The following is a 25278-nucleotide window of genomic DNA, read 5'->3' on the forward strand; positions in this document are numbered from 1 at the left end:
GCAACGCCTGGCAGCAGTGGTTTGGGAAGAGAATTCATGAAGCTCATTTGTCTCTGTGCCCCTGTAGTTGCTATGGAGACTGAATGGGAGAAGGGACTGAAATCAAGCCGAGAGCCCAAAATGCAAACACACACCCTCACCTCCTGGCTCTGGTTTCATCAGGAGAGGCCTAGAGCTAAGATGTCTCAGAAACGATGGGAAAATAAAGGGATGTGGCATTTCTGCCCAAAGCAAACTGTGTGAATGCACATGGCTTGCGGTCTACAGAAGATAGAGAGGTTTCATCATCTCATCCAAGGGAGATCCATCTTCCTGTCACATCTGCCTTGCCAATGCTGTCCTGATCCATAGCAATACATGACACTCAGCATTTATATTTTTTCCAGAGCACTCTATGGATACCAATTAAAAGTATATAAATGCAGAGGGGATGTAGATATTGGGTACGCAGAGGGGAATTGGTGAGAATGCTCAGCCACAGTCTGGGGAAGGTTGGTTGTCCTCCAGGTGCCTTCAGTTAGATGCTCTTAGTTTGAAAAGAGGCAAAGGACAGCAGATCACCTTCCTTCATCTGCTGTGTTGCTTCAGTGAGCACCTGGCCAGGCCCCAATGCACCAGGCAATGCAGGGACCTCCTCAGTCATAGAATCATAGAATCACTAAGGTTGGAAAAGACCTGCAAGATCATCCAGTCCAACCATCCAAAGGTCCTAGGTTAGCTCCTCTTAAAATGCCATTGTTTTCAACATCAAGAAATTGCCCAGATTTAATTTCCATCTGTTGATTTTTCTCATCACCCCCTGTGATACTGAGCAGTCCTGAAAATATGGGGTTTTCCTCCTTTGGATGTTCACCTGGACTTTAGGAAAAACCAAGGAAATATCAGAAAGTGAATTCTCCAGTCCTGAAATCATCATCACATCCTTCTCCTGTGCTTTCTCCATTTTCTTCTCCCTCCTTAGGACTGGTTTACTTCTGTTTTTATTCCCTTTACCCTCACAAAACAAGCAAGCTCATGCCTCCTGCTAATGAAACCATCGGTCTTTTTATTGCTAATTGCTTGTCATTAACACAAGGGTTATGCACTTAAATTGCACATCCTTATGCTGAGCCTAGAAAGCTGCTGATAAAGGGATAGGAAAGCATTGTGTCTACCAGGGGAGGGAGGCTGAGTTTTCATGTCTAGTCAGAATACCAGGGTTTTTGATGCACGAGACCAAAAGCCACTGTATTTCCAAGTTATAAAATGCAGTCTCCATGGGAAACAGCTCCTGGGAGATGCATTAAACAGCCCTGAAATGTGCTGAGTTATGCAGCGCTGAGCTGCAGGCGGGGATTCTATCTCTTGGTTTGGGGAACTGGATGAAGGGTGTAGACCCAGACTGGGTCACTTGGTGACAGGGCATTTTCATGTTATTTCTTAGCTATGCACAAGCAACTGCACCCTGTCTGTGTGCAGGCTAAGGGGGAAAATGGGATATGTATTCATTTTGCTTCTGCAGAAAATCCTTTGCACCTGCAGACCCTTTGGCCTTTACACCAAGAGTAATAGGATGGAGGAGAGGGTGGGGATTTGGGCATTCAGGTACACAATACAGGCCTGGCTGTTCCCATAGAAGAAGCTGAGTGGAGATGCAGATAGACAGGTGGACCAATTCCAAAAGGCAGCTGTGGCCAGTTACTCCTTGCAACCTACCTGGATGGCTGAATTATTGTCATCTATGAGTGTGTCTGTCACTTCCACATGCCCTTCCTCCACCACCTTTTGCAGGACCATCCGGAAAGTGCCAATGAGCCTACAGAACAAAGAAGAGAAAAGTCAGGTGAGCTGCAGCGAGCAGCCAGCAGAGTTCATTTTTAGTGGGGAAGCACTCTGATGGCCAAGTGCCACCAGAGCACAAGTCGTTTGGGTTGTTTTATTTGTTTGTTTAATTAGTTAGTTGGTTATGTTGCAGCCTGTTGGCCTCGTGAGGATCTAGACAGGAGATGCAGGGCCAAGGATCTGAGTGAAAGAGATGGGAAGAGAAGAAGACATTTTTTCACCAATGGGACAAAAATCAAAAGAAACATTGAGAACAATCAGCCTTAAATTACTAGGGTACCATGAAGGGAACCCAAACTTGACTTCCCATATGGATGTCCCAGACTGCTGGATGTCCTCATGGACTTCCCATCCTGAATGCCCCATCCACAGTGAGTATGAAGCAAGGGTTCAGTATGCTATTTCTTCTTTCCAAATTTGTTCCTCCTCTCATGTTTGAGGGCTCAAGCACGGTCATGCTGACTTCCACTGCGGGCTGCAACAAATGCCAAGGCTGAGGTGAGGGCACACAACACCTTCCAACCACCACGGCTATTTCTCTCCAAGTATCTGATCATCACCCAAACTCCTCCAGGATGAGCAGGCTGAAGGCATCTCACTGCTCCTTGCAAATCTTGCCTGGGCTCTCCATACCTAGCAGCCAGGGAGGGCAGCACAGTTTGCACTAAGAGCAGCTGTGTTCATTAAATCAAAACCCACAGTGAACATCATGGAGAGCTCTCTAATAAAAGCCATTACTTATCTGCTGGTTCATGGCTTGTCAGAGAGATGTGACTTTATGTTCTCCATGTTCTGGTGTTGCACCACAGGGATCTCTTCCCAGGCTGGGCTGAGTCAGCCCAAGCAAAGAGCCAGCTGTGAATCAAGTGACACCCAATGTGGAAAAAGCCCTGAAACATTCAATGTCACATTGCCTTATATAGCTGGCCTTGCATGTCACCTCCAGTGCCCTGAGCTCCATTTGCCTCCACCTTCCTATTCAGCATCCTCAGGATAATACTGGATGCAGGATAACGCTGCAACTGCAGCGCCACAACTTGGAGCATTTCTGCTTTCTATTTAAGCTGCAGAGAGTGCTCTAAAGTGGTTTCAAGCTACCTTGAATTGTTTTGCAATTTCAGGGAGGTGGGAACATGCCTCTGCTCAGTTTACAACAGCTGAACATGTATTTCCCATCTGAAATCCCCTCCATCACAGGGCTCACTGCTGCTGCTTCAGCAACAAACCACTGCTGGGCTGCAGTTCAGTTTCAGAAGGCATCACTCAGCAGTACACTGAACATTTTGTTCAGGGACCACTATGTTTGGCTCAGACCTGCTGTGTAGAAGAGATCTTCTGCACTGAGCAAGGCCACCACTGATGCTGGATGAGGATGACCACTTCACAAAATGTCATCTCTCCACTCCAACAGTGCCTTAGGACCTGGGGCACTGCCTGGGGGTGTCTTTGGTGTGGCTGTTGTGTGAGCTGCAGCAATCTGCAGTCTCAGGGCTTTAGGACACAGTAGCAGCAATGTGCTTGGACAGCAGTTTTCCCTAGAGGCGTCTGAATCTGGCTCTGTCAAAGTGTATAGCAAAGAAAGGAGGAAAAGAACCCCGGATTCTAACAGGGAGCAAATGTCTCCAGGAGGCATTTCACACACAGCTCTCCTATAGGGGGAACAGATTAAGAAGAGTAAACAGGATCACCTAACCCTTTGTTCCATTTGTTCCCGTGGCCCCTTGTTCTGACACTGCACACCACTGAAAAGAACTCTACCCCATCCATGTGACACCCATCCTTTAGTTACTGATAAACACCGATCCTTTTCAGCCACATCTTCAGCCTTCTTTCCCCATCAGGAGATGCTCCAGGCCTCCACCATCTCTGCAGCCCTCTGCTGGGGCTCTCTCCAGCAGTTCCCTGTCCCCGTTGAATGGGAAGCCCAGCACTGGGTGCAGTGCTCCAGCTGTGACCTCCCCAGGGCAGAGCAGAGAAGAGGATCACCTCCCTCACCCTGCTGGCCACACTGTGCAATGCATCCCTGAGTCCAGCTGGCTTTCTTGGCCATAAGGGCACACTGCTGGCTGATGGTCAACCTTTCATCAACTGTTAGTCAATCGCTGGTCAACTTCTGGTCAAACACTGGCCAATCAGAACCCCCAGGTCGATCTCTGCAGAGCTCCTCTCCAGCAGCTCAGCCCCTAACCTGTACCAATGCATGCTGTTATTCCTCTCCAGGACTCTACATTTAATCTTGTTTAACCTCATCACATTCCTCCCTATCTGGCTCTCAGCCTGACTAGATCATTGGCCACACAAATTTCAACTCTCATGTCTGAATGTCAGGCTCCTTGAGAAATGTGAGCTCTGCAATGCAGGGGGTGAGGACACAGTCTCTGGACCCAACCAGCCCCTCTTCCAGCATCACAGGGTCTTATGGCATGAGCTCAGAAACCATCTGTGGCATGCTTGTGGGCTGGGCCGAACCCAGAGCTGCACCAGGGGAGAGTCAGGTGGGGGTTGGGGAAAAGCTGTGTCCCAGAGGGCAGCAGGTATGGCACAGCTCCCCAGTGCTGTGGGCATGGCCCTGAGATGATGGAGATCGGGGAGCGTTGGGACAGAGCTCTCAGACATAGGGTTGGAGTTTGGGTGGTCCTGTGTGCAGCCGGGGGCTGGACTCCTTGTGGGTCCTGTCCAGTTCAGGATATTCTATGGTCCTATAGTTTTGTGATTCTAAGCACAGAGGCTGAAGCAGTATCATGTTCACCTCCAGCACTTTGCTGGTCTCCCAGCTGAACTACAGTCAAAAGCATGTCCTTCGCCTATGTGCTCATTGCAGGCTGTTACTGCAGCAGGACTGGATGAAAGCAGGATTCGCAGCACCAGTTCTGGCTTTTTGACTGTTTTTCCCCAGCTGCAATGTCTGAAGCATGAAAACAAGCAATGAGCATCTGCTGCTGTCTCCTCAGAAGTGAGATGTTGGCCCTTTCAACACTTTCTTCACACATCTTTGTAGCTCTTGTGAGCCGTGCCTCTGCACTGCCCAGCTCCACTCACAGACCTGAGGTCAGCTCATATGTGTGAGAATTACCAGAAAGATGCATAGTGTGAAGTTTGGGGTGGCATCCTCCTTCTTTGGACCCCTCCCTGCCCATGTCCCCTGCAGGCAAGAGCCAAGCAAGAGGGAATGAAATATTCAGTGCTTGTCTGCACAGTGTTTCACTTCCGAGTGTTTCATAATTCATCGAGTGCCCTGCTCCCTCCCCTAGCATTTCTGCTCATGGAAAGAGTGAGGGAGTTTTTCTGGGTCACTCGTAATTTTATCAGACTAAAGAATCTTCTTCAGTTTCAGACACAGCCCGGCTTGTTCTATGCTTAGAGTCATGAATCAGGGCAGTCTGAGACTTCTGCATGCCCCACAGCATGCCACACTTTGCTCTTTGTACTTGTGGCATGTGCCATCTTTCCATGAGACCCTCTTTGTGCCCAGTACAGTGCAGAACAGACGGTGTTTTGGGGGATGCTGAACCCTGTCAAGTATTGTTGGTGCTGACGTTCTTCCCAAAGAGGCTGCAGTGCTAAAGCAAGATGTTGATTACAACACAAAGCTGAATATTGTTCCTCTTGGTCCATTTCCTCTAAGAGCATCCTCCAGTCCAAGAACTGCTGTCTTTTCTTTCTTGCTGCTCAGTGCTTGGATGCTGTTTGCTCCCTGGGCAGATTCTCCTCCTGAAGTGTGGCAGAGCCTCTGGCTTGGAGGTGGCATCCCCATCCATCCATCCATCCATCCATCCATCCATCCATCCATCCATCCATCCATCCATCCATCCATATATCATCAGATCCCAGGAAGTGACACAAGGTAATAATGCCTTCTCTGTCCTGTCTCAGTCCCTGAGGGGACTGGAGGCTCAGGTGTCCAAGGAAGGATCCAGCTCACTCTCACAGTAAAGACCTCAAAGAGAGCTCCAGCTCATAAACAACTTGAAGTTATTGCCTCTGAACTAGCAGACTGAACACTTTGTGGGCAATGTCTTTCACCTTTCCCCAGCAGAACACTGTTTAGCAGGATTGGCACAACTGTCTCCAAGCCAATGCACTGTTCCCAACCCACAATGGGGGTGTAGATGCCAAAATTAACCCATGGCAGGGCAGCTGTGGGGGAATTTGGATGGGAGACCTTCCCTGTCTGGCTATGGTACACCTGACTGGGGGTTTGTGACAGGGAAGGACCTTGGGATCCTGCAGTATTGTGCAAGATGTTAAGTCTTCTACCTTATAGTGTTTTATGACCACATGGCTTAGCCCTGCTCAGCCATAATCTGCTGAGATGGGATCTCCCAGGTGGCGGCCAGCAAATTTCTATTTGTTGTTCTGTGATTAGGCCAACTTCTATGTTCCTTACCAACAAGCCAGAGGGAGCTGCTGGTGACTTCAGGAGAGGAAGCTCTGCTATGGTTTCAATCTTGCTGCTCCTGTCTGGACAGCCCCACTTTCCCAGCATCCTTCGTGGGCAGTATTGGTGGTAGGTGGACAGTTGAACTAGGTGATACTAAAAATCTTTTCCAACCTTTAATGATTCTATGAAGGTGTGGGCTCTGACCCTTTTTTCAGCAAGATCGAGACAGAAAAACAAAACAACAACAAAAACCCCAAACAAAATCCCAGACACAGCATTGCTGGTCCAACAGGCAACCATGCTCCTGGCAAGCATCTCTGAGACATCCCACGTGCACACCTGTTCCCTCCTCCTGCAGTGCACATAGCACTTGTTCCCAACTTACCCAGCAACTGCAACAGCTCCGTACCAGCCGCCCTGGATGCATCTTTCCCCTTCCTGACGGCCTGCCCAGTGCTCTTAGTGCTCCCTGTGCATGTGGAAGTGCAATGATGAGGTTTGGCTCCTGTAGGGCTCTGTGGGTGCCAGCTCCCCACCTCCAGTTACTGCTGGGATCTTACCATGTGTGTGACAGCTCCAGCACCCGCCGTGACAAGTTCCACAGACTTTTCATTTCTTAATCAAAATATTGTGTGCCACCACATCAAACTCTGTGAAGAAGTCTGAGTGCATCCACATTACCACTATTGCTTTTAGCAACCAGGTCTGTAATCTCATCCCAAATTAGTTCCTGACAGGATGCATTTCAAAAAGACAGGGCTGACTGGCACTCATCGTGCTATTCCACTTGTCTTCCAGAATGAATGAAAAATCCATTTATATTTAATGAGAATTTTTGGCAAGAGTTTGCTTGGAAAAATAATTAATTCGCTGAAGTGTCTTTAATATCTGGAGGCTGCTGAGACAGAACAGCTGGAGCGTCCTACATTTCACCAAGTTATCCAGACACTGCAAAAACAATAACAGTTGCATACACTTGCAAGTGTCTTCTGTGACTTGACAACCACAGAGACTGGGTGGGAAGGGGATGGTGAGTGATTTGAGAAGCTTTGGCTGAAGAGCTGGATGATTACTGATGAAGCTGTAGTGAAAAAGGCTCTTCAGGGTGGTTCAAGATTCATATCAGCCAGAAGAGGAAGTGGTTTGCCTCTATCAGCATTAGAATCATTCAGGTTGAAAAAGACTTCCAAGGTCACCAAACCCAAGCCCAACCCACCCCACTGTGCCCACAGACCACGTCCCCAAGTGCCACATCCCCACGGTTCTGGAACACCTCCAGGGATGGTGACCCCATCACCTCCCTGTGCAGCTGTGCCACTGCATCACTGCTCTTTTGGAGAAGAAATGTTTCCTAATATACAAATTGAATCTCCCATGGCACGACTTGAGGTCATCACCTCTCACTTACTTCTACATAAGACATGAACAGTGGTTGCCATTGCAATCGTTGCAACTTCCAAATTTATCATCAGACCCCTAAATACCCAACAGCAGCTCAATTTCCACCACTTGTTTTGGGACCCATCTCAGAATGGCTGAGGTTGGCAGGGGCTTCTGGAGGTCATTGTGTCCAACCCCATCCCCAAACAAAGCCACACAGATTCTCCACACCCCTCTGTCTCCCAACCAGTCCTGCCCAGTGCAAGGCCATCATGAAGCCAAATGACAGTCACAGCTCTTGAATTACTTGTACAAATGATCTCACAGCAAGCTCTGCTACAAATGCCTTCTCAGTGCCCACCTCCTGCTTGGCAGGGCTTTCCTTCACCCTTTGGGCACAGCTGCCACAACTGGTATTTCTGAACATCTCAGGCTGCTTGTGTGGAGGACTTTGGGTTCAAGGTCCCACCCAGAGATCATTTGATCATTTGATCATTTGATCATTTGATCACTCTTGGTGTTAAAACAGTGGTTTGGGATCTGGTAGTTTGGTGTCTTTGCATAAAGAATGAGAGATGTTTTCCCATTTGCCCCTTTTCCAGACATCCAAATTCCTCAGAGATGTCAGCTCTGGCCTTTTTGGGGATTGGTGGGAAGCTCACCTGGGCTCCATGTGCTTTTAAAACTTACACGTGAGGCTGAGGAATCTTCAAGGAGCCCCTTACTTCAAACCCAACACTACTCAACCAACAAAAACGTGTTGAACAATCAAAAAACACACACAAAATCCCAGATGCGACTCAAAACCACTCCTGGGAAGGATCCATCCCACCTACTCAGAGCTGCCCTGCAGTTTGCTGTAAGCTCCTGAATCCAAGTAGAGATGCTCCCAGCCTGAGGAAAATCTGTCCCACCTGCTTTAGATGTGTCTGTGCTGGGAAGAAAATCCCTGTGGGAGGTTCTGGTCTTTTTTATTGTTGTTGACTTCTGAACTTAAGGAAGATCTCCTCCTGAAAGCACCCAGACACAAACCCCTCCAGGGCTCCAGGCAGAGCGACCTGAACTTGTGGCATTACAAAATGCAAACTGTTTGAATGTCTGCAAAGCATCATTTTACATGGGAGCCAAACATCAAGCTTGCTCATTTTCCCGTGCCAGTCTTGTCTTGCAAAAATGGACAAGTGGTATCACATGGTATTGCTGGCAGGGGGGCTGAGCCCACACCTCCATAGGCATCTCAGCTGATTAGCTTGCATCTCCAGCATGGTATGGAAACTTCTGTCCTTGCAGGTTCCTGCCCCTGGTGACACCAGATCAAGACGTCAGAGAAGGGCCTTCTTTGGAGGTGAATAATCCCACAGCCCAAGAAGGGCGTGTAAAGAAGGATGGAAAATGAGCAGGACAAAAAACGTTGATTTAATACCAAAGGAAAAAGCACAAAATGAAAGAGTACAGCCCATACTGGATGGGTGGGGAGCTGGGGCTCTCAGGAGGAATGTTCCTTTTGTATGATAACCCAGGCACATCAGGAAGGACTTCAGTTCATCAAACCCACTCTTAAAGAGCACAGATCTTCTGGCCTATGTAAGATGCCTACCTTAGGGCTAGTAGGCAGTGTTGCAGGTGTTCAAGAAACCCAGATTTTTCAGCCATGAAAATGACAAATTCAATATTGGACCTGTAAACTTCTGGTATCCACAAGGTCTTGAGGGAGCATCCACAGCCCACCTAACTTTGTATGAAGATCCACTTTGTTGCATCTCTGCCTTTTGATGTCTCCATTTAAGCTTTCAAATTTTCCTACTCCAACAAGTGATGAATAACAACTTCCTCACCAGTTTAACCTCCTGGCTGCTTGTTGTGTGTCCTTCCAAATTGAAGAGGCCTAATTTAATTTGCTGTTCATAATATAAAAGCTGCTTCAGAGCTTGAGTCCTCTCTTCTGGACTATTAGATCCTTTTTGATCTGATAGATCATAAAATCATAGAATCCTTAGAGTTGGAAGGGATCTTTAAAGGTCATCTAGATCAACTCCCCTGCAATGAACAGGGACATGCGCAGCTCAATCTTACAACTCAGTTCCATCTGAGGAAGGGTAGTTTGCTGCCTTTTAGCAATTTTCTGCACTGCAATAACATCTTGATGCATACAATGGAGGCACTGATGATCCAGGGCATCCCACACTGAGAGGGAAAAGTCATGGGAGCACTGAACCCCTTGCCCCACTGATGATGCTTCAAGCTCTACCTCTGCAATATTTGGCAGCAGAAGGGTCCCAGTAGAGCAACTGTGTGTGCTTTGCAAACACAGTTCCAGCAGTGCCCACCTCCCCAGCCCCTGCCCTCCAAGTGCTGGCCTGAAAGTGAATTCTGCAGAGATCTGGATGACCGTAGAAGCTGGAGCACAAAAGAAAAAAACAAAGCTCTAATTTTATCCCACTGAGCACCGTGCTGTACTGAAAGCCCTTGCTATTAGTCTCTTTGTCTCCCTGTCAGGTAAGGGGAGCCAGCTCCCGCCTTCTCTCTGCAGATCGGTTTTCCCTCAGGGATGTTATCTGTGTGCCCACCCCAGCATCACCCAACAGGCAGCAGGCAGCTCTGTAAGGTGGCTGCCCGCCCTTGGCCAGATCCAGTTACTGCTTCTCACCCTGGAGAGGAAAACGGTGACATATGCCCAGCTGGGAGGAAAACAAACCTCCTTGTGGCAAAAGATATTTGGTGTTGTGCATCCTTCTTCATCCTTAAGGGACAACTTTGTTCTAGGGATGAGGAGAATGCATGGCCCCACATCACACACTCTTCTCCTGCACGTCCATCTCCTATGGCCCCTCGCTGTAGGATCACATGCTAAGAGTTTTTACCCATCTCAGAAGTAATTTTTTAGGTCTCCCCAGGGGACCAGAATGGGGAAGACAAACAGGTTTTTGTATGAACTCAGTACTTCCTACCGGGTCATGTCACCACACAGCAGGTGATTTCCAGAGTGAGATACCCGGCATCAGATGAAGCACCTCAGGTAAAACTCACCATTATTGGTCCTTCCTTTTTGTGCAGCATTTTCAGGTTTCCCAAAGGCACTAGTAAATTAACCTCCATGAGGATGTGGCACTGTTCCTTATCCACCTGCACCATGGCAAGGCTTCCCCAAAGTAGTTTGGTTGGTATTGACTGGGAGAGTTTCCCATGGTGTTGAGGCAGAGACTGGAAACTGAAGTTCTGTAATTCACTGCTCCATTCACTGAGGCTGTAGAAGTGCACTGACCCAATTTGCATGGCAAAGCTTGGAATGGAGCCCCTGAGATGATAGCTCCCATTGAAAGTTGGGCAATGCTGGCTGAAGAATAGAAGGGGATAGCTTAGAGACAGAGAAGAAGCTCCAAAGGGAAATGTCCTTGGGCCAACACAAAAATCAGTAGGTTCTTTACATATTTTATCCTGAAGAAATTGCTGCCTGCCATGGCTGGAGTTAGGTTTCTGTGCTGGAGTGATGGGTAGCATGCCTCATTTAAGGTGTCCTCATGAGCTATCTCCCCATCTCCATGCTCTACTCCCTCCTTTTGGCACTTGGACATGCACTGCCCTGGGGAACAGCTCCCAAGGACAGTCACTCTCCCACTAGGAACAAGCCCAAAGTTCCTCCATGGGCACAAGGGCCAGGAGAGGATTATCTTACCAGCTAATTAGCTTCATGGTGATGGCCACCAAGGCAGCAGACAAAAGTAAGGCAATGAACCACACAGCCACGACTCAGCACCGTATCCCCTCCATTATTCACGGTGGGCCTGCATCAGGTATCACACCTTTATCTGGGGCTTTGATAAATAGTGCTAATCAGCTGCATGTTAATTATTCACCATGGCTCATCTTTCCAAACCCTGGAGCCAGGGTGCTGCTTCTCCCCATTCCTCTCCCTTTTCTCCAAGACTTGTGTCTGTCTGTCCTTCTCCTGTTCATTTCTGAGAAGGGCTAGGACATTTCATTCTAGGGTTAGGGCAGTGTTGGGTGCACTGGTTGTGTCTTGCAGCAGTGCCCATGGTTGAGTCTTGGCAGTGATGAGCCAGTGTGGGCATCTTTCAGCCAGCAGGAGAAATGCTGTGAGTATGAACATAATCTCTGCCTAAGTCCTTTATATTTCTGACTTGAGGAAGTCTTCTACAGGTTGATTCTGGCCACTGGTGCTCAGATCCAAAACAAATTCCTTCCTCCATCATTAGGCACCCTGTTGTGTTGGACTAAGGCTCTACTACCATATCTCCTTTGCGCTCCTGGTTGTCTTCTGCCTCAAGGAATTTCAACCTTCCCAGCCCATCCTTATGCCAGTTCTCCATTTCCTGAGTTCAGAGTATGTGGCCTCAGGGTAATTTGCTGGGGATTGCACTCCATTAGCTACTCATCGTGCCATGTAGTTGTCCATGTGTATCTGAGAAAAGTGCAGGCTGGAAGCTACAGCTTTGGATCTACAGGTCCTTCCTGAGACTGGATTCCCAAAGGGACACTGGACACATGTGTGTGCTCTGAGCTGAGCCCTCATTCACATAGATACCTGTACTGCAGAGATGATTTAGGATTCATCTCCCCACTGTTTTCAAGGGAAAACTAATTTGTGCAGTTGTTAGAATTGTTTGAGTTGAAAGGGACCCTTAAAGGTCATTTGCATGAGCCCATGACACAGTATTTCATCACAGTCATTAGCTGATGGCTGAGAATAAACATTGGTTTGGTGATGTTCTGAAGAACAAATTCACCCTCTTAATTGCACATAATAATTTGTTATTTGGCCAATGGTGAGCCATTTTTTGAGTCCTCATTTTAAATTTGCAATGTCTTGGTGGAAGCTTTGGGCACTGCCAGGAACAGCTCTTTGGGCAACCTATGCCAGAGCCTCACCACCCTCATACTGAATAATTCCTTGCCCTATCACTGGATCCCCTGATAAAGAATCCTACCCACCTTTCTTGCAGACCCTTTAGGTACTGGAAGACTGCAGTCAAGTCTCACCAGAGCTTTCTTTTCTCAGCCTGTCCCTGATAAAATAGTTATTGAAAACAGCTGCAAGAAGTCCCTGTGACAAATGTCATATTCCACCTGTGTGCCAGCATGGCACTCCTCTCCTGAGTTGGACTGCAGGGACCAATTCCTCCTCATGCACCTCCTGGGGACAGACTGAATGGGCATTGCTATAGGGATGATTCTGGGATCACCTTGCATCCATCTGTAAATGCCAGCGCAAGGAAAGTGTTACTAAACTCAAGTGTGTTTTAGTTTAGAAGAGAGAGATGGAATAGGTAATTAAAAAGCTCTGGAAATGTCCAGTAGTGATCTGGGAATGATTTGAATCTCTCTGACATCAGCACTGTGCCATTATGGCTGATGGCAGGATGCTCCCAGTGTCCTGCTCTGGGTCCTCAGCAGAAGAAGAGCATTCTCCAGCCGGTGCCTGGCCCCAGAGCTGGGGGGAGGAGGAACTCTGCTTTTGAAGGCAAATGCACTCCAGAAACGGGAGCAGCAGTTCCAGCTTGTAACGATGCAAAGCAGGAAAACAGGCTGGATAAATACTTCTGTGTGTTGTTCCAAGCCAGGGAGAGTTTGTGGGTAATCATCACAACCCAAATGGCAGCCTCTGATTCACTGGTAGCATTTTTTAATGAAGTTGGAATAATAGAGAAATCCCAGCACGGCTAAGTGTTCATACACGGTGAATGGAGAGAGCTGGGATAACCTGGCAGCAGTCCTAGGAAAATCACAGCAATACTCGCAGAGTATTCAATGAAAAAGCAGTTGAAAATTGGAGTACAATCAGTGGCATTTCAGGTAGGTTCATGAAGGGGACAGAGCCTTCAGTACAGGCTTGGTTTGCTTCTTTGGAGTCCATTTGTTGGGTAGCTGCATGCAAGGAATAGGTTCTTACAGCATTTTTTGTTTAACCATACCTGCTATCAATGCTGCACATTAATGAGAGCAGATTAATGGGGGAATTCTAAAAATAGGGCAACTGTTGAAAGTCATCATTGAATGGCAGAGCCATGGTGCAATTTTCCTGTTCAAGCTATGACTACTACATCACTGACTGCAGTGTAAAAACAGTTTGCAGTAGGGTTTTGAAGTGATGTGAAGACTAAGAGCAGTCAGTCACAAGGGACTGAAGGAGGCACAAGAACTGTGAGGACCTTGAGATGTGCCTGAGCCAACACAAAGGACCAAAAAGACTCCAGCCAACACAACCTGCAACACTCTAACTCCAACACAGCCTGCAGACAGGGAATGGGGAATAGGAGCTCACTTACAGGTGTTTGTAACAGAATCAGGAATGCTTGTTTGTTCCAGTTTCTCCCCAGAATTTGGTCTGAGGACAATCATAGAATAACAGAATCATTCAGGTTGGAAAAGACCTCCAACATCACCGAGCCCAACCTCAACCCATCCCACCGTGCCCAATGACCACGTCCCTCAGTGCCACATCTCCACAGTTCTGGAACACCTCCAGGGACGGTGACCCCACCACCTCCATGGACAGCTGTGCCACTGCATCACCGCTCTTTCAGAGTAGAAATTGTCCCTAGCTTTTATAATCATGGAATCATAGAGTCACCAAGGTTGGAAAAGACCTTCAAATTCACCAAGTCAACCTGAACTGCCAAGTCCCATCGCTAAATCAGTTTGTGCTGAGGATGGGATGACAGCAAGCATCATTTGAGCTCAATGAGGTCTCAGTGGAAGACAAAGAGATGCAGACTTCACCTTGGGCTCATCAAGCCCATCTAGCATCCCAGGACACAGCTGCAGCTTGCATGACCAACTGCTGCTTGAAGGTAAGGTTGTGCAACCAGACCCAAATAGAGGTCATTCTAGGAGTGGAACCTTGGCTGGCTGATGTAGCCAACCTGCTTGTATATGCAACTCAGAAAACCAAAAAAGTCACTTGGTTTCACTGACAGGATATTTGTGTTGGGTAGCTGGAGATTTTTAAGAGAATTTGGTCACCTTGGAAGTGGAAGGAATTACCTGAGTGGTTACTTGCTCAGCCTCCAACCAGTGCAGCCTGCATACCCTGGCTTTTCTATTCTCCATGGAGGAACTGTGGCACTTCTTTGTTTGCAGACACAGATACTCCACTTTCTACCTTTTAGTGCATCTTCCAAGTGGATTTTTTTCAGGTTTTGAGAGAGAGAAAGAAGACTGCTCCTTTGTGTACGCAGCACGCAGAAATGTTGTCCAAGAGGTAAATGAGGTGTACCCTGAAGTGTAGTTTGCTGAGGCAAAGCTATCTGGTAAATCTTCATTCACTTCTGCTAAGTGATGAAGGCATAAAGCCTCAGGCTATCATGAAGGGAGGGATGGTCTGTTCCTGCACACCATCTGTCTCTAGGCTGGAGTAGGTGCACTGTGGGGCAATGGCATTACCCAGGGAAAGATATCTACTTGGTTACAGCAGGGGACTGAACACAGAGGAAAGCATCAAAGAAGTGTCTACCCAAAGGGAAACCACTACTGCATGAGTGCAACACAAAAAGTAAAGCAGATCTGGAATCTACCCCAAGGCCCTGGGCTCCCCTGTATGCTTCTACCTATGCAAGCCACCTCCTTGCCTTCCTCCTCCAAGTCAATGGAACACTGACACTGGAGTATTTGCAACTCTCCCCCTGCTAATTAAGTTCCTACTTAAATCAAGACAAAGGTAGGTAACTTTTTTTTTTCTTCTCAATTTGTTGGTCTTGTTTCTTCATTTGATTTTTAATTTTGTATATTTAGCATGCTTGCCCTACGTACCATTTGCCAGTCTCCCCATTTCTTTGGCTCTGGAGCAACCTTTTGCATGAACATATGTGTGTATCTGGGTTATGTCCTGGAGACCCCAATGAGCCATAGTCAGCAGAGACATTTTTTCACAGCAAAAATGTTTGCCACAATTACTTAATACAACAAATCATTGCTGCAGCATATGTGTTAGCTGAGATCCAGGTCCAACAGTGCCCAAACACAAGCAAGAGTCCTTGCTTGGCTGCAGATGGGCTTATAAGAGAGCAGACAGCAGAGTAGAAGAGCAGGGGAGCAGCAGCACTGCTGGAGAACCACTTTTAGATGCCAACTTCCACCTTGTTCACTGACTAAAATATGTGATTTTCTTTCAAACATATGTGAAATGCATGGAACCAAATGGCAGCACCTTCAGAAAACCATCATGTGGATGTGGGCAGTGGTTGTGATCAGATTGCAGGGTGTTAGCTGCTGTGTTACAAGACATTGCCCAACCCAGGAGACACTGCCAGCATTTTCCTTCCACTCTGGTCCCCAAACTGAACATGAGACATGGATCCAACTCAACCAAGAGCAAGCCCAGGGATGCTGGGAGGGAAGGGCAAAGCTGCTCTCACCTATTGGTGAAGACTTTGCTGTAGTTGAAGACTTGGATCTCCAAGATCTCATTCCCATTGATGTTGCTTGCAACTGGCCAGCGGAAGGTCTGTGGAGAAAGGACAGGAGGAAGATGTCAGGGTGGTTTTGGAGAGCTGCTCCAGAGGTGGTGAGGATAGAGCTGGGAGCACCATGGCTTTCCCTCCCCAAACCAAGAAATCACTCTGCCCGGCCAAACCACCTGAGCTTCCTTTATTTCCCCAAGTCCCAGATCCCTTGCAGCATCCCATAGACAAACAAACAAGGACTAAGCTGCTTGGTGTCATGATGGATGGATGTGTAGGCAGCACGGGAACACTGGGTGCTGATGCAGTGGGACCTGTGTTGTCTGCATTCAGAGCCTTAAAAAGAAAATGCTTGTCAAGCAACTTCACAAGAAGACATTTGTGACTCTTCAGAAATATGCTGATACTCGTTTCTGAAGCTAATTTTTTTCCTTTTATGTTTTCTGCTGTGAGTCAAGAAAGCAAATGGGAAAAAAATATATCCAGGAATAGAAAGGAAAAAAAAGAAAACTAGAAATGGCCTCGCAATAGGGATGTCACTTTGTACCCAGCCATACTACTGGGAACTGTACTTGCAGCACTGACAAACTCTGCTGGAAAAATAAACCCTGATCCATGTACAGACTCTTTCCCACTCTGGGAAAGTTCAATAAAGAAGTTATTATAGGAAAAAAATCATCTCAGAAAAAGTGATCAGCAGTGGCACACCTGCCCAGAGGGGTGGTAGGATCACTATCCCTGGAAGTAAGGAATATGGAGATGGGCTCTGAGGGACATGATCAGTGGTCATGGTGGGATGGGCTGGGGTTGGGCTTGGTGATCTTGGTCGTCATTTCCAACCTCAGTGATTCTGATTCTGTGATCATCCTTATACCAAATTTTGTGGAGGAATTTTAACAGTTTTCCCTTCTTCTGTTATGAATGCCTGTGGGTGAGTCCCTGCCTCCTGTTAATGGGCTGCAGGCTGGGATAAGGCTGTCCCTTGCCCTCTGGGTTTTGTAGCCATGTTCCACCAACGAGCAGATCCCACAGCTCAGGTTGGGACTGCCAGGACAAGGCACAGAAATAACAAACCATCAACTTCCTCCTTGGTTTTAGAGGTTAGAACAACAAATAAAGTCACTTGGAAAGCGCAGTGACCTAGAAGGACTCCCAGCATCCCCACTGAGCTTTGCTGAGAGCCTTCCACACCACAAAGTACATGTGAGTATATTCACACTGCAGCCAGTGAGCAAATGACAAAGCCCTGCACTGGAGAGAAAAGCAAACTACAGGGATGAGCTACAAAATGCCATGCCCCTGCTTTCTGTCATTATTTGTGGCCTGATGAACGCCTGTGACTCCGTGCTCTGTGTGCTGGAAGAGGTCTGCAGCCCCAGGAGGAGAAGCAGTCCAGGGGGGCCTACCTATCCACAGCCACTCATGCAGTCTGCAGTTTTGCCTGCAATCCTTTGGAAAGAAACATGCTGAGATCTTTCCTTTAGGGGATCACAGCCTTTCTGTTGTTTCTGGACACCAATTCAGTTGACTAGTCCAGTTAAAGAAGTGCACCTTTCTCTTAATTTGTCCAGAATTCCCCCCAAAAATACTATCAAGATTGTGAACATCACTCATATCGTGAACAAAGTCTTCCTTTGGAACCACTCTCCATCTCCTCCAGCTTTTATCCCAGTGCACAGAAAACCATTCCAGCTGGTTGGGGTTGTCAGCCCTTCTCCCCCTCTACCTTACAGGCATCACAGTGTAACATCCACAGAGCAGGGCTGGGAGCTACAGTGATACAGAAGCACTGGCACGCAGGTGGGAGAGAAGGACCTGGAGCACACCAAGTGGAACATGAGCCAGTGATCTGGCATTGATGCCAAGGTGGTTCTGTGCTGCGTTAGCTGCTGAGGGCAGCCCCTGTCCAAGGTGCTTCCCTGATGGGGCAGGGAGGTGACTAGAGGGACCCAGGGGTGCCTCCAGCCCCAAGCATTCATGCATTCTGAGTCACTGATGTCCCTTTAGGATGCTGTCTGGCTGGATGTTAATTCTCCTTGTCGGTTTTTTATTGTTAAGAATCTTATTAGAAGCCCTTTGCAAAGCTAAACAAGTGATGTCTGCTAGGTCAGTTTTATGTTTTCTTAACGAAGGGGAAAAAGGGAAAACAAAAAAAGACAGGCAGAGAAATGCCTTTGCAGCAAGACTACTTCAAAGGAGCTGGGAAAGGTCATCTCTGAGAGGCAGATCTCCCTTTCCTGCAGCCCCTGGGAGCTTTGGCTGGATGCTCTCCCTGCCTGCTCCCTTCAGGAGAAACTGAATTTAGGCAAGAAAGAGCACACGGAAGACAGTCATAGATTTCCATGCTCAGCACCATCACCAGAGGTGTCTGCCTTTCCCATTTTCCCTTGGAGCGGAAGCAACTCAGGGTCCATGCAGGACATAATACAACTGTTCCTGACTGTGTGAAACAGCCAAAGCACTGCATTCACCCTCTGGAATAGCCAGAAGCTTCTCTTCCCAGGGCTCTGGAGAGGCACAGGTTTCTGCATAATTCATTAAGCAACGAATAAAGCTAATTGCAAAAGAAATAGATTGAAAACAAACAAATGGAAACCACTGGGGCAGCCCAAATCCTGCCTGATAGTGGCTTCTCCTGAATGTTAAGCAGTGGCTGGGAAGCTGATGGGCTCAGTGTTTCCCTGTAGAAGCTCCCAGCTTCTCATAGAATGATAGAAGCATTTAGGTTGGAAAGTTGCTCCAAGATCCCCAACCCCAACACACCATACCCATTGAGCATGACCCTCAGTGCCACATCCCCACAGTTCTGGAAAACCTCCAAGGATGGTGACCCCACCACCTCTGTTGGCAGCTGTGCCACTGCATCACCGCTCTTTCAGAGGAGAAATTGCTCCTAATGTCCAACCTGAACCTCCCCTGGCACAGCTTGAGGCCATCGCTCCTCATCCCATCACGGAACCAGGCAGACCAACACTTCCCGCCACCTTGGTGTTATCTGCAATCTTGCTGAGGATGCACTCAATCCCCTCATCCAGATCACTAATAAAAACATTACCCCAGGCTGACTCCAGTGCTGACCCCTGGGGCACACCACTGGTGACAGGTCACCAGCTGGATGGACTTCCATTCAACACCAAATGAGAGGTTTCATAAGGCACCTGAGTGCCGTATGGAATGGCTGCACGCATCTCATCACATCCAGGCAAGGAGTGCCTGCCCACCTGCATCCCCACTGCAGTCTCAAAGGGCTCCCAGCTCCACCAGTGCACATATCCAAGGGGTGGCACTGCAGACACCTCCCACTCCCAACCTCGGGGCTTGTTTTCTTAGGGCAAAAAAAGCTTTAGAAAGCAATAAGCAGTTTAAAAGTCTTCCTTGCGGACTCCTCTGTTCTCCTGCCCCTGGGAATGGGTTAACTTCTTCTGTGTGAAACACAGAACAATCAAAGGGAGCGCCCGTTCTCTTTTGCATACGTATTTCCATTTTGAATGTGACTTCTTCACAGCATCTCTATTCCCCGCTTGTGTGGGTGACCTTATTTCCATCTTCTCAGGATATGTTCTTGGTAACGACAGAAAGCAAGGCTGCATTTTAAAACCGCACAGAGCTGGGGCTGCAATTCCTTCTTTCAAGCCCAATCCCTTCTCTCCCCCTTCCCAAGACCAACCCCAGGAGCTGGAGGCTGATCCTGAAGGCACCCAGCATGAGGGTTTAAGATGAGAAGATCTTCTTCCACCTCAGGCAAGGGACCCGCAAGCCCAGCACTTCTCAGTGCCAAAAACACGGGTTCCCATTCAGGAATAAAGTAGAATCACACTGCCTGGATCTCTGGCACCATAGGAAGTGCTGCAGGGCTGTCCCACAGTGACACCTCACCATCCCAGCCAAGGGATGTTTGGTCCAAGAGCCCCATTGGACACTCACCAGAGAAATGTTGGGGCACATAAAGGCGGTACCAGTGCACCTAACTTTGAGTTCTTCCCCCAGAACTACTGTCATCCCACTGTGCTTGCACAGAGCTACTGCTGTCTTGGGAATCCCTTCACTCCTTAGGGAGAATGAGGATATGTGTATGGAGAAGTGGCTATGGCAAAGCAAACTATGTGTGTGATGAGATGGAGCAGGAGGAAAACACCACTCCTCTTACCTCATCAAACCTCGCCTCGTCCTCACAGTTTTCCAGCACTCGGGTGTAGAAGGAGAGCCCTGCAAGAGGAGAGGAGAAACATGGTTGTGGCAAAGCAGATATGGGGAGCTGCTGTCTCCTACATCTGTACTGTCCTTTGGGATGCTGACATTGCCTTCCCTACAGAGCCTCCCCCATAGGATAACCCCAGATCGGTATTTGTGGTTAATATCTACTTCACAACAGTGCAGAAGGGAAAGTTATAGAAATTCTGATAGTCTCTCACTGAAACAAATTGAGGCTTTTTCCTTCTGGAAAGGAATGCTGTCTCCTAGGTAATAAAAAACACTGCTGAGCGGTCACTGGTGCTCAGAGGAGCACAGGCAACCCTTGGTCAGGGTACACAGAGGCTGGGACACCCCTTACTCCTATGGGATCAACTTTATGTTGCCACAGTTTGAGATATCATGATTGCATGGCTCTCTGCAGGGAGTGCCCCATTCCCTTGGCTGAGCCCTTTCACACAAGGAGCAAAAGAAAATCCCTTTTCCAGGTGCTGGCAGGCCTTCTGCCCCATGCAGCAGCAGACCTGGGTGAAGCAAACCCTGCAGGTGTATGCATGTCCCAAAACCATCTTTGGGTTGGATATTAGGAACAATTTCTTCTCTGAAAGAGCGGTGATGCAGTGGCACAGCTGCACAGAGAGGTGGTGGGGTCAGTGTCCCTGGAAGTGCTGCAGAACCGTGGGGATGTGGCACTGAGGGACGTGGGCAGTGGGCACGGTGGGGTGGGTTGGTGTTGGACTTGGTGATCTGTGAGCTCTTTTCCAACCTGAATGATTCTATGGTTCCCAGCTCCCTGCTATCAGTGCAGTGGTTTCTTGGGGATCTCATGCCACCCAGCTCCACCTGCAGGACCAGGAATGGGGCCACCAGATGCCTAATCCCAAATATCCTTGGCTACGGGGATGAGGTGCACCTTAGCCCTGGTGTCCATGTGCTCTGAGTCTCAGAGCAAAAGCTATGCTACGAGCAGAACAGCCTCTGATGAGTAGCATGGGTTAGTAGGGCACCTCCAGCTCTGGGGAATCCATCTGTGGGTTCAGCACACTCTGGATGGTGCCTGTAGGGTGCAATGAACTGCTGTCCTACAGCCCCCCTGGGCAAGCTCAGATCTCACTGGGAGACAGGAACTGGCCCTCACAAAACGAGTAGGATGAAGAAAATCCACCTAAGGACATCTCCAGCATCCCCATTTCCATCACACTTCTTTCTACTGCAGCCTCTGGATATGTTCCCATTCTTCCCCCGTCGGCAGTCTGCAGAGCAAGTTCTTGCAGAAAAGCCCAATTTCACCCAAATGTGAGTGATTTCACCTGCAGAGCACAGAGCTGGGAAGCTACAAGGACAGCAAATGTAGGGCTGTGCAGCCTGGAGCAGCTGCTGGGGTGCAACTGGTGCCTTTTGAATGTGTCAAGTTCCAAACCAGCCCCACATCTTCTAGGAGTCGAGCAGCCCACAAGCAAAGGACCTTGTATAAGATGTCCCACTGGTTGCTGTGTGCTGCGTTGAGGAATTGTGGCTTTGCTCAGAGATGCAATATAGGGCTTGGAGTGGGGATGCCTGGATGAGATAGCTGGGGACCAGAACTGACCTGAACCAGGATGGGCTGGTGGTGGACACATTGCTCCGGTTATGGGGGCTGCTCTAAAGGGGTGTGCTCCCTCACTGGAGGAAGGCAAGGGACTCTTCCTACTTTGGCCCCCCAAACCAAATGTCCATATTGCGATGCTTCCCTGAGCCTGGCACTGAGGTCACAGAACCCCAGAACACTGTTGTGGTTGGGATTGCTGGTCCCTCTAGTCCCCTCCTGCCCCAGCAGGGCCACCCAGGGTGGGGTGCCCAGCACCACGGCCAGGGACTGTGGGAGATCCCCAGGGAGGAGACCCCACAGCCAATCTGGGTAAGAACAATGGGACCCAAAACACCGCAGCTTCACAGCAGCTATGGACTCTACTCCTCATCATTCCCAGGTTACAGAAGGGGCAAGGGGAAAGCAAAGGCTGAGCCATGGTGATACTAAGCACAAGGAAGCACTAAATAGCAAGGAGCAGACCAGCTTGACAAAAAGACCATATTGCTGCTGCACTCTGAGCTCCTTTCCTCAACACGCTGCAACAGCTGGCCAAGGGACGAGGCACAGGGAGATGAGCCACGGGCTCTAGCTGGTGGGGTAAAGTCCTTGTTCCTGCCTCACTACTAGTAAAACACACAAAATCCTCGGTGTTTTGGAAAAAATACCTTCCCATAAAGATTGTTCAGCTTCAGTATCATCCCAGGGTGGTCACTCCAGTCCCTGCCCTAGAGCAGGGCAATGCAGCCCCACACAAGCTCCTGTCCCAGCTTCATGCCAAGATCAGGGATCAGTCCCCATTTTAGCAATGGGATTTTGCCAGCCACAACCCCAGGATCCATCTCTGCTGGGTCTGATCACTAGGAGCTCCTCCTCTCAGACTGGGTTTGATGGTGACATTGAGTGTCCTGCTCACGGGTGCTTAGGGTGAGCAGGGGGAGAAGCATTCCCGACTGCATCCAGAGGTGATCTCTACCCTGTGCACGAAGCTAAGCTCTCTGCCCAGCAGCTGATAGCAGCAGGCTGCCAGGGAAAACATTCCAGCACCGGGGAAGAAAGCACTGCTCCGAAGTTTGGTGTCACCCTGCTCAGCGTTGACAGTGACAGCAATTCCCTGTTCAGGAGGAAAATAGGGATGGGAACATAGGGTGGCATAACAAGGGAGCATCCCGGAGTGAGGCTCACCCGCCTTTTCCCACTGCACAAATCCCTCTCCCCGGGACAGCAGGGGCTTACACCCAATCCCTTCCTAAGTGCAACCGCTGGGGAGCCTGAGGCACAGCCCACTCCAGGACCCCCACCCCTGCTCCCTCCCTCTACCTCGGAAAGCCGCTTTGGCGATGCGATCTGCTCTGCCGCGGAGGCCGGAGACGGTGCGGAGCTGCAACTGCAGAGCCATGGTGCGGGGCGATGCTCGGGGATAAACGCTGAGGGTAACGCTCAGTGCAAAGCTCGGTGCAGTGCTCGGTGCGATGCTCTGTGCAATGCCCGCCGTGCTCCCAGCTGCGCTCTGAGGCACAGCACGGCTCACACCCCCCTCCTCCAGCACCGAATTCTTCAATTATTCAGCAGCAGCAACGCCTTCCCCTTCCCTCCCTGGAGAAGGAGGTGACTTGGGGGGGGGAAGGGGGGCCGGGCTGCAGGAACGTCCCCCACCTTCAGTCATTGGGGTCTGGGAGAGGGACTCCGGTGGGGAAACTGAGGCACTGCTCCCCTGGGAGTGAGGCATCAACCTGGGACTGCTGCAAGCTGGAACCTGGAGGATGACCACATCACTGGGAGAGGACATGGGGAGTGTGTGGCAAGGGGGGGCTCAAGACATAGATATCAGCTTCACAGTGCAGGCTTGGTTTGGAGAGGGTCATGCACATCACACTGTTCTTGGAAGCTTAAACTCATCCTTTAGTTCAAGGAAGACAATCGACAAGCATGGAGACAGGGCTGAGAGCCCAACACATTTCGCTTCCTGCTTGGAAACTTCCCAGAAAAGCCCATTTGTGGTGAGGAGTGAACCCAAGAGGGCTTCAGCATCATCAGGGAGAGACAAGTGAATGGGTAATAAAGCCCTGGAAATGAGGCAAGTCCTTCCATCTACCTTCATCCTGCCAGTGGAAAAGATCCCTGTGCTCATCCACAAGTGCATGAGAGCGAAGAAATTTGTGGGGATTAATAGTGCTCATTAGGCTCAAACTGCATTATTTTTCTTGGTTCCCAGTTGGTCTTCCTCTGCTGAGCTGCACAAAGTGGTGCTGCATGCTGGAGCAATCCCAGGTATTTATACAAACTGGGGGAAGACCTCCTGGAGAGCAGCCCTGTGGAGGACTTGGGGGTCCTGGTGGACGAGAAGCTGCACATGAGCCAGCAGTACACACTGGGCCAACTATATCCTGGGCTGCATTAAAAAAAGGGGTGGCCAACAGGGAGAGGGAGGTGATTGTCCCCCTCTACTCAGCTCTTGTGAGGTCCCATCTGGAGTACTGTGTTCAGGCCTGGGGCCGCAAGCACAAGAAAGATGCAGAGCTCTTGAAATGGGTCCAGAGGGGGACCACTAATGATCAGAGGGCTGGAGCACCTCTCCTATGAGGAAAGGCTGAGGGAACTGGGCTTGTTTAGCTGGGAGAAGACTCCAGGGAGACCTCATTGTGGCCTTCCTGTACTTGAAAGGAGCATATCAACCAGAGGAGGAATGACTGTTTGCATGGGTTGATGGTGATAGGACAAGGGGTTATGGTTTTAAACTAAGATAGGGGAGATTCAGGTTAGATGTTAGAAGGAAGTTTTTCACTCACAGGATGGTGACGCACTGGAACAGTTTGACCAGAGAGGTTATGGATGCCCCATCCCTAGGGGCATTCAAGGCAAGGCTGGATGTGGCTCTGGGCAGCCTGCTCGAGTGGTTGGAGACCCTGCCTGTGATAGGGGGGTAGAAACTAGATCATCTTTGAGGTCCTTTTCATGATTCTATGATTCTATGACTCTGTGATTCTGTGTATGATCTGCAGTCCAAATGCCTTCTGCACCGTGCAGATAATTAAAAACCACTTGCTCAAAAGCAGAAAGTTGATAGTTAAGCATGCTCAGCACGAGGTGCATCAGCTGGGGATGCTCAGTGCAAAGCAAGGAAATAGGAATTAGGATAGAAGATGATATGCACGCATTGTGGGGTCTCCTCCCTGGGGATCCCCAAAGCCTTTGTTCGTGGTGCTGAGGGACCAGAGGGCTCTGGCCCCAACCACCTGGGGGCTTTGGGGTACACAGGAGCACATCTCTCCTGGACGGATCTGGGCTGTATCCACATCTCTACACAGCACTGCTGGTGTTTGCTCAGAACTAAAGATGCCTCTGGAGTTCAGTGTTCTTTTGAATGGGGGAAAATCTCCACCTTTAACTATGGGGATTTGTCTATCCATGACACAGTTAAACTGGAAAATGAAGATAAACAGGAACAAGTCCTTGGAGACACTCAAGGTCAGGCTGGATGGGGCTCTGAATGCCTGAGGGAGCTGTAGGTGTCCTTGTCC

At 49.1% G+C, this 25278-nt stretch overlaps 1 protein-coding gene across 2 annotated transcripts in view; it reads right to left on the reverse strand.

Annotated features, from left to right (window-relative positions):
* The window catches only part of OTOF (otoferlin), a 69966-nt gene extending 46810 nt beyond the window's left edge, over positions 1–23156 (reverse strand). For both annotated transcript variants that reach the window (XM_065730538.1, XM_065730537.1), the window contains exons 1-4: positions 23078–23156; positions 20147–20205; positions 15955–16043; positions 1696–1795 (exon numbers count right to left, since the gene is read on the reverse strand). In XM_065730538.1, coding sequence (XP_065586610.1) covers positions 1696–1795; positions 15955–16043; positions 20147–20205; positions 23078–23156 — 327 coding nt within the window. The remainder of the gene's footprint in view (positions 1–1695; positions 1796–15954; positions 16044–20146; positions 20206–23077) is intronic.
* Positions 23157–25278: the final 2122 nt, after the last annotated feature.

Source organism: Cyrtonyx montezumae, unplaced genomic scaffold (assembly GCF_038088225.1).
Source record: "Cyrtonyx montezumae isolate F1298 unplaced genomic scaffold, pur_monq_1.0 scaffold_13, whole genome shotgun sequence".
In the NCBI taxonomy this organism is placed as follows: domain Eukaryota; kingdom Metazoa; phylum Chordata; class Aves; order Galliformes; family Odontophoridae; genus Cyrtonyx; species Cyrtonyx montezumae.